Source organism: Telmatherina bonti, assembly GCF_933228915.1.
Source record: "Telmatherina bonti genome assembly, chromosome: 5".
NCBI lineage: Eukaryota > Metazoa > Chordata > Actinopteri > Atheriniformes > Telmatherinidae > Telmatherina > Telmatherina bonti.
In genome coordinates this window covers 21,414,245-21,424,370 of record NC_136623.1, presented here as the reverse complement: position 1 = coordinate 21,424,370, position 10,126 = coordinate 21,414,245, and the positions used below count along the sequence as shown (strand labels likewise).

General features: G+C 39.7%; 1 protein-coding gene across 1 annotated transcript; it reads left to right on the top strand.

Moving 5' to 3' along the window:
* The first annotated feature begins 402 nt into the window (after positions 1 to 402).
* Positions 403 to 9,921, top strand: pdp1 (pyruvate dehydrogenase phosphatase catalytic subunit 1). The gene is made up of 9 exons (XM_079240471.1): positions 403 to 492; positions 2,283 to 2,567; positions 2,649 to 2,816; positions 4,509 to 4,720; positions 5,480 to 5,561; positions 5,927 to 6,021; positions 6,119 to 6,287; positions 6,374 to 6,592; positions 8,127 to 9,921. The coding sequence occupies exons 2-9, from the start codon at positions 2,316 to 2,318 to the stop codon at positions 8,502 to 8,504; spliced, it is 1,575 nt and encodes a 524-aa protein (XP_079096597.1). The 5' UTR covers positions 403 to 492; positions 2,283 to 2,315; the 3' UTR covers positions 8,505 to 9,921.
* Positions 9,922 to 10,126: the final 205 nt, after the last annotated feature.

The following is a 10,126-nucleotide window of genomic DNA, read 5'->3' as shown; positions in this document are numbered from 1 at the left end:
AGTAAACTGGGTTTCTGTAAGGGTCTTTAACAGGGCTTCCCAAAAATAGCATTAAGCTCATCTGCATCTGCAGCTCATCCAGAAAGCTGCTGCTCGAGCTTTAAACCAAGCAAAGCTCTTAGATCCAAAGACTCAGGCCAACTAGTCAAACTGCCAATTGATATAAAATTTGCATTAAATTTAGATACATTTAAATCAAGGTTAAAACATTTCTTTTCTCATGTGCCTATGCATTAAATCTGCATGGTAACGTTTAACCGATTTTGCTTTTATTTACTTGCCTTGCCTTAAAGTTTCAGATATATTTAAATCTCAGGTCATTAAAACTTTCCGAAGAAAATTGAGTCAAGGGTGCGTTAGGTCTTTACTGACGTCATGACGTCATCGTTCGGCCAATCAGGGTTCGCTTTGAGGCCCGGCGCTCAGGACCAACAGACCAAAGGGGTTTGCGTCAAGCCATGAACTCAAACCTATTTTCTTCCGTCGGTTGAGGTAAGTTAGAATCGCACAAGGTTTCCTTAGTTGCCCCCACACACAGGTTAATGTGTACTGACGTCGAGAAGCGTGTACTTGATGCAGAAGTGTATTATATTAGCTGAGTAGTTTTACGATAGTTGGTGGGTGTAACCTGCACATAACTAGCTACAGTTAGCATGAGCGGGACTGCTTTACTTCTCTAACTCAGTTTTAAAAGACGAACTTGTGGTTTTCCCGTGTTTCTTAGTGTAGCAGTATTTTTTTTATACTTAACCAACACTGACACTGCTGTTGAGTTGGTTAATTTATATCTATTCCAGGTTTGCAATTATCCAAGAGAAGCTAGTGATGTCAACAAACATGACAACTTTCTCAGAAAGCTCAGATTTAGGACAGGCCCACAATGGTTGTGACTCTAACAATGTTTAATTTGGGGGTATTTGGTTGAATCTATCACGTGAACATAGCAGGGTCAGCCTGGAGGACATTATCACCAGTGCCCTATTTATCTGCCTGATTTATTCGTCGCTTGTGCTTAGCGCTGTAATATATAGGAGATATAATATGAAATGGTTGCAGCATTTTATGTATGTATAATCAAATCAGAAATTTGGAGCCGATTACATGAACGTACTCATCCGAACCTGGTTCAGTGGGTCATGACCAGTAATAACATTTCTGGAGGATCAAATGTCAGAGGTAAATTACTGCCCAAGCTATTTTTAACAGGGTGTACAGCAGACTGACCTATGCTTGCACCATTTGCAACCCAACTGGTATTCTGTTTCAAAGTGTAAATCTTCGGTGGAAACTGTTTTGTTTTTTTTAAACTTTTTTTAAAGTTTGTGTCTAAAGCCTTTCATTAATTCTATATGTTTTTATTAGCTTAACCTTATTTAAGGTTATGACACATTAGGGTTTATCAATGACAAAAATTGTGCCTAAGATTGACTTGTCTGTATTAAATACACGTTGTGCAGGATGTTAGAACAAGATGATCCCTAATTAATCAGATCATCTGATTAATTTGCCATTACAAATTTGTTCATTTACATATAGGCTCTCCACCCCATTTCTTTTGCCTTTCCTGTGCGTTACCTCTGCCTTGAATTCCGCTGAAGACTGACCTCCAAGGACAGGGAAAATATTACTTAACCTGCCAATGAAAGTGCTTAAATGGTCAGAGGTATTTGAAAGCATTATATCTGGTAATATTGTTTTTTTTTTATTATTATTATTATTATTATTTAACTTGGTCTTTTTCAGATTTAATTGCTTAAGACTACTTTACATAACTGGATGGGAACAAGTGTGGTCTGATGTCAAGTCTGATAAAGTCCAGGAAGTAGAAAAATGAGACTGAAGTGCAGGTTTTTGTAGACCCAGTTCTAGTGGTTAATCAGCAACCTCTTCAAATCATTGGTCTGATCTAATCTTAATTTACCCACAGGAAAAAATATGTGAATGTCCACTGCTAAGATCAGGTTTTTAAAAGTCAAATAGCAAAGGTTGGTTTGTATGTAGTATAAACATTCACCTATAATGGTTTCTTTGATATTGTGGTAAAGCACATAATGAAACACAATTTTTGGTTATACAAGACTCAGAATTGCTGTTGTGTTTAACAGGTATTGCTGGTCTTTTACAACTGCAAAATGTCATCACATAATATAGATTGTTTGAGTTATGTTTGCTTAACGGTGCATTTAAAGAACATCTTGTTCTGTGGACATGAATTTGTCTTTATCCAGCTGTTCCTTCCATATTGTTGCACTTCTAAAGTCTTAATGTATTTTTTTCCACAGGTGTCTATACAGTGGTGATTTGGTGTGCCTGCAATGCCTGTGACATCTCAGCTACTGAGGGGTTTACCCCGTGCCAAGATTTTTGTATGCAGTCTGTTACCATGCCAACATCACCAATCCCAGTTGGGTCCTATTGCTCACCACCATGCCTCAAGACAACCGTCTCACAGGTGGCAGATACACAAGCCATCAAGAAGCTACCAGACATCCTCAGTTCTCCACAGTTATAACCTTACGCCTCCTCAGGTCAACTCCATCCTTAAAGCCAATGAGTACAGCTTCAAGGTTTGTGGTTGTATACATTAAATAACTTGCCATACAATCCGTTGACAATTTAATCGCACCAGCTGCTTGTGTCTTACCTAGGTGCCAGAGTTCGATGGGAAAAATGTGTCATCAGTGATGGGTTTTGAAAGCAATCAGCTCCCTGCCAATGCTCCTATTGAAGATCGTCGGAGCGCAGCTACATGTTTGCAGACACGAGGAATGCTGCTGGGTGTTTTTGATGGCCATGCAGGCTGCGCCTGTGCTCAGGTGAGGCTGTTTCCTTGTAATAACTAATTCCATTTTTCATTTTGAGGATTTTATATATATATATATATATATATATACATATATATATATATATGTATATATATATATATAATCACTACTCACAAAAAGTTAGGGATATTTGGCTTTCAGGTGAAATTTATGGAAAATGCAATATGTTCATGCTACAGTGATATAATATCATAAAAGTAAGACATTTAAGTAGAAGGATGCACTATTGATTTCCTCGTCTCAAAAAATTCATTCAACACAAAAGGTAACAACAATGGTAGTTACACCACAACAAAAAATTTGAACGTCTCAATATCTCGTCATGTGCCCTTGAGCATCAATTACAGCTTGACAACGACGTCTCATGCTGTTCACAAGGCAACTTATTGCCTGCTGAGGCATGGCATCCCACTCTTCTTGAAGGGCAGCCCTCAGGTCATTGAGGTTCTGGGGTGCAGGGTTTCGAGCCTCTACACGACGGCTCAGCTGATCCCACAGGTTTTCAATGAGATTCAGGTCTGGAGAGAGTGCAGGCCATTCCATTTGAGGTACACCAGTCTCCAACAGCCGTTCCCTGATGATGCGGCCTCGATGAGCAGGAGCATTGTCGTCCATGAAGATGAAATTAGGCCTGTGCTGTTCATGTAGGGGCACAATCACTGGATTAATGATGTTATTCAGGTAGTATGGGCTTGTCACTGTACCATTCACAAAGTGTAGGGCAGTTCTGTACCAAGTGGACACCCCTGCCCACACTGTAACACCGCCACCACCAAAAGCTCGCCTGGTGACAACAGTGGCTGATGCATAGCGCTCTCCCTGACGTCTCCAACATCGTTGCCGGCCATCATTTCTGCTCAGTGTGAATCGACTTTCATCAGAGAACAGCACTGAGGCCCACTGGTTCCTCGTCCAGCGTAAATGCTCCCTGGCCCATGCAAGACGATGATGCCTGTGCCTGGTGGTGTGGTCAGGTACCCGTGCAGGTCGTCTAGCACGCAGACCACGCTGATGTAAACGGTTTCGAATGATCTGACGTGACACTTGGGTGCCTCTCACCTCTCTTAAACGTGCCTGGAGTTGAGTGGCATTCATCATCCGGTTTGTCAGGGCAGTGTTCACAATGTAGCGGTCATCAGCACGGGATGTGGCCAAAGGACGTCCACTTCTAGGCCTTTCTGTGACTCTTCCAGTCTCTCCATATCTCTGTTGCAACCTGCTGATGACACTCTGTGACACTCCAAGCTCAGTGGCCACTTCTGTCTGAGAACGTCCTGTTTGAAGCATCGCAATGGCAAGGGACTGTTGTTCCATTGTTAGGTGTCGTCTTGGTCTCATGATGTCAAAATGTGAACAGCATGATGAGGACAACTGTTTAAACACCAGCTCTAATTGAACCAGGATATCCCTAACTTTTTGTGAGTAGTGTGTATATATATATATATATATATATATATATATATATATATATATATATATATATATATATATATATATATATATATATATATATATATATATATGTGTGTGTGTGTGTGTGTATGTACTAGATTATATTTGCTTGATCATTCGGCAGACTTAACATCTGTCAACTTGCATTATATTATTCATCTCCTTTTTTCCCAACTTGTGTAACTGCTGGCAGTGAAATTGTTTTCATACAATCTGTAATTTCCCACACAGGCTCTGAGTGAGAGGTTGTTTTACTACATAGCAGTTTCTCTGCTTCCCCATGACACCCTTTGTGAACTTGAGGCAGCAGTGGAGGCTGGCAGGGCCCTCAGTCCCATCCTGCAGTGGCACAAACACCCCAATGACTACTTCAGCCGGGAGGCTCAAAACCTCTATTTTAACAGTCTCCGAACGTACTGGCAGGAATTAATAGACTTAACCAGGTGAGAAACTTGTAACAAAGATACTCAATGTATTTTTTTAAAACATTTTTTTCTCTTCAGCTGGGTATCAGTAAATTCAGACAACTGAAAGCCAAAAGTCCACTGTAAAAGGAATGACTTCCGTTAAGTCATTACTTTTGTCAATCATTGAAACAGATATGAAAAGAAAATATTAAGAATTTATAACCGTTCTAACATTGATGCCCAGCAACAATTACTTCTTCAATGCTAATGCTATGTAAACACACTGCCAATGAGAAACATTGGCATTGTGTTTACATACACCTGAATTTTCCCCTTTTTTTTTTTTTTTTTTTTTTTCTATGTAGGAACTCTCATCTACTGATGTGCAATTAATGGAGTACATTTAATTTGCTTCACCCGGCTGCTTCATGCAATGCAAGCAGTAGGAGTGTACTTGGCTTTTTCACAAACTGCGTCCTGAAAAGGAAAAAAGTAATTTTAAAAGGGTTGTTTTTGTGTGGATTTTTTTTTATCCATAATATGTAAACCTATATCAATATGTATTTATCAATATTAAACATGTTATTTATACATGCATTATTTGACTTGTCCGTGATCAAAGATATTAAGAGCACATTTTCTCTGGTTAGGTCAGCTTTCAAACTGGATTTTCTGGTTTATTTTGTACTTTGTAGCAGCACCCCCACACAACACTGGCCCGTCTGTTATTGGTTTCTGTCCTTGACTTTTGGGCTCATCTGTATAATCCTCTTGCATATCTCCCTGTTTCTCTAGCCCAGGCGAGGTTCCAGAAACCCGTGAGGCCTTGCTAAATGCCTTCAAGAGGCTGGACAATGACATTTCCCTGGAAGCTCAGGTGAGAACTGTATGGCTATAATGTGAAACAGTGTTGATGGCCCTCACTGGGCCACAAAGAAGCAGAATCAGTTTTTAAACTGTAATAGAAAAATATAGGTTGGGTTATACTGCTCTCTCTTCATGAATAAAGCGCCTGCAGACGGAAAATTGCATGTCATGAAATTTGTGATGAGTGCCAGATCTGCTTTCCCCATTAAGAGATACTGAATATTGTCAGTAATTCAGGCTAGCAATGGTAAGAATGTGAGCATCCAAATATAATTTTTACGATTCAAAGAGAGGCTGAGATGGTGCTTGATCCACATGCAATATAAACCTAGTGACATATCATGTTCTGATGATTGGTGTTCTTTTGCCTTGCAGGTTGGAGACCCAAATTCCTTTCTGCACTACTGGGTTCTGAGAGTGGCCTTTTCTGGAGCAACAGCCTGCGTGGCTCACATTGACGGGCCAGACCTGTATGAAGAATGAATTCATAATGGTGCATTTTAACAAGCTGTTTGTCTCGCATATAAATTATTTTCTTGTCTTGTCTGTCTTTACCTATTCCTAAAGCTTTATAGCTAATGCAGGAGATGCTCGGGCAGTGTTGGGGGTGCAGGAGGAGGATGGTTCATTCAGCGCTCACACACTATCTAATGACCACAGCGCCCAGAATGACAATGAAGTTTCTCGGATTCGAAGCGAGCATCCACCATCGGAAAGAAAGACCGTTATACGTCAGGTAGATCCTCTACTCGGTTACTCAGTGTGCTTTTAATTAGAGCATCTATTTAAGCCACTCTGTTATCATGGTCTTTTCTTCATTAGGATCGATTGCTCGGCCTGCTAATGCCCTTCCGTGCTTTTGGAGATGTAAAGTTCAAGTGGAGCATCGAGCTGCAGAAGCGTGTGCTGGAGTCCGGACCTGATCAGCTCCATGAAAACGAGCACACAAAGTTCATCCCTCCCAACTACCACACACCACCCTATCTGACCGCTGAGCCTGAGATCACGTACCACAAGCTGCGGCCACAAGATAGATTTTTGGTGAGAGATTAAGCAACATCACAGTTGTAGTTTTTACACGTTCAGTTTGTTTTATGTTGTTGTTTGTATTTTTGAAATAGGTTTTAGGATAGTTTTGGCCTGACAGTCGCACAGAGGTGGTTTGGGTGACAATGTTTTGATCTTTGTCAACTCTTAATTTATTCCAACTTGACAATGAGAAAGTATGGCCACAAGTGAGCGAGTGCACAAAATTTTGGTTGTGTTTTAAAAATATTTATTTATATATTGTGGGGGAAGGTCTGGTAGCAGATTTGCATACCTTAGCTTAGTGGAGGTTCTTGTAACTTCCACAAGATTTCAAATTTATCGAAGCTGTCCCAAAAACTTTGAGTAATATTAAACTCTGCTTTCAACAGCATGTAGATTCAAGTTAATCATCTCATGTTTATTTCCCAAATTTGTCTCAGTTTTTCAAGACTTGTACAAAGGAAGACAATGTTTCCTCTCTTAAAGTCATACTAAGCAGTTCTTTTTGGTTACTGTTGCCAAATATAGACTTTAAACTTGGATGCTTCTTCCCAGATAGTTATCATAAGCACTTCACTGTTTAGAAAACACGTTGAATATAAGAAATGAACTTTATTTTTAGATGGTGTTTTCAGACAGTCTGTTCTAAAGGAAAAATAGGTGTGTAACAAAAGCAAGAAGAATGAAGCGGGGCTGACAGCATTTAAATTAATCTTTGTGATTCTATAGTTCCCACGTTCATGTGCTCTCATTGGCTGTTGTCCAAATTGTTGGAAGCTGCATCTGAAGATGAGAAAAATTAAAACAGGAAGTTACAGACATAGGGCCAACTGTGGAGAATCACATCATCACACACTTAGGGGTTATAAAATCTGGTTTTTCTAATGGATATTCTGTTTAGTCTTCAGTTTAAGATAATCTCTTATTACTAGATAGCCAACTCAGATGTTGGTTGTTCTTAGCTGCAAGTTACAAAGTACTCATCTGGTACCTGGCCAAGCTTCTGCATAGATCTAAAATGTTATAAAAGCCTGAAAACCTTGACATTTATACCCACTTCAAAATCCTGCAATGAAAGTAGGACACACGTGGATCTTTTGTCTGACTTTTTTGATGGAAAATTGTTAATGCACTGACTAACAACAGCTGCCACCAGATTTCATGAGTCACTGCTAATTAGCTCTTAGAACTGATGAATAAACCCTTTATTCTGATGTTTATACCATTATCCTCATAAAAGGCCCATCTTCATCAATGAGCATAATGGAAAATGAAGTATGTTGTATGCAAAAGTGAAGATTGGGTAAACCATGGAAAATAATAATGACAATGATTAGTCTATTTTAAAAAAAGCTGAAGACCTTTTAAAGGAGGAATTATGTAACTTGGCCGAAGAAAAGGGCTAATACTTTTCAAACTGCAGCTTGCTCATTTTTTCCAGAATCTTCTACACTAGCTTTAGTATGAAGTGTTTAGTAATGCATTTTGGTCCAGTGTTGGCTCATCTAACGGTCATGTTACAATCATTACTATTGTTTGTTGGCAGGTGATCGGCTCTGATGGCCTCTGGGAGACCCTCCACAGGCAGGAAGTGGTTCGGATTGTTGGTGAATATCTAACAGGGGTGCATCAGCGTCAGCCACTCAAAGTCGGAGGCTACAAAGTCACTTTGGGACAAATGCAGGGCCTGCTTGAAGAGAGGAAGGCTCGCATGTCTTCAGCGTTTGAAGATCAGAACTCAGCGACACACCTCATGCGCCATGCCGTGGGAAACAATGAGTTTGGCACAGTTGACCATGAGAGGCTGTCTAAGATGTTGTCGCTACCTGAAGAGCTGGCTCGCATGTATCGAGATGACATCACCATCATCATCACCCAGTTCAACCCGCATGTGATCGGCGCACAGAGACAAGAGCAATCCTGAGTCGTTCACAACTGACACACACACACACACACACGAACACATACTCTTTTACAACCATATGCTGCACATTGGGAGGACAAACAGGCCACATGAGATATGTCTTCACTTTTAAACCTAAAGAACTTGTTTGTTTGTAGAAGTGATACATAGTCTTTTTTGAGGTTTGAAGATCTACGTTGTATACTGGATCTAACTCTCTCATACAAAATACTGTTTATGCTGCCAGGTTTGCCTGGCACCTGTTTTAATACTCGCCTGTCTATGTTGATGTTACCACACTGTTGCAGACTATTCTTTGTGCCAAAATGCATTTAGTTATGTCTTCTACTGAAAGGCTCAGCATGGTCAAAATCACAGTAATTTCCTGAGAGAATGAAAGTGCAACTTATCAAGGAAGGAGGCCTGGCTTGACAGGTTTTACCGAGGATTGTAACTTGGCTGCAATTTGTCTTTTTTTGTATCATTTGCATCCACTTATTCATTTTGTAGATCACATCTGAAGGACTGTTACTATGTGAATTGTTGCAGTTATTTATATTTTTCTTTGTGTCTTTGAAATGTTACTTGTCGGTGCAGAACAGCTAATTCTGTATTGACATATCTGTGTACTCTAGCGCAGTGGAGTTAAATGAAAGCATGACTATTACGGTAGATTTTAATTGCATTTTAAGGGTTTAATGGGTTTTAATATGAGTAAGGAGTCCTCTGATGTAGATGATGTGGATATTTTTGGCACCAGAAATGAGTTGTTGGGTGAATATGACGAGTCAATAGAATTATAATTCTGTTACACAAAAAATATATGTGTGGAAAGAAATGTTTCAGCCTGTTAACATAAGTCCCGAGGAGACTTTCCTTCATTTTGAAGTCTCAAGCCAGAAAGTTTGAGAATTGCTGAGTTACTGATTGTTTACCCCTGAACCAACTGTTGCACGAAACAGAGATAGTGTTACTGCATTTTGATTAGTAAGGCGATGACATTGCTTGATAACTCTGCTCCTTCCTTGGAAGAAATACCAATGATCTAAGATGTAACACTGTTTGGCTGAATGACAGTGTCTGTTAATGAGCCGCAGTTTCTTTTGTAAACAGTGTGGGGTAAAAAGAGACACACTTGTCTTTCTGACATGTCATTAGCTGTGTGGTTGACAGTTTGTTTTCTCATTATGTTATTTTTCACCCCAGTGGCAATGCAGGACTTCTGATACTTTCCAGTTACTCATAAATCAGACGCGTGGCTGCTTGTCAGAGTATATTAAAGTCCAACTGAATGAGCAAAACATCTTAAAGGTGGTTTTAACATTCAATATTTATTCATCATTGGCTGTAAGCTACACATATGTATAGAGTGTAACTGAAGTTGGTTAAGGTTTTTTTTTTGTTTTTTATTATTATGGAATAAAACACTGATCACACACTCTAGGTGCTGTTTTTGTCTTAGCAATGGTAGACTCAGGCTGCCCAGCAGCGGAAGATGCTGCTGCATGCCAGTTTATCCAGTTTATCTACAAACACCTAAAGGTCAGGTTGTCTCGTTTAACCTTACAAGTATGAAGTCACTACCTCTTTGTCAAAGGGTTAAGTATGTTAAGTTGTGCTACTGAGTATTTTATCTGAAAGCT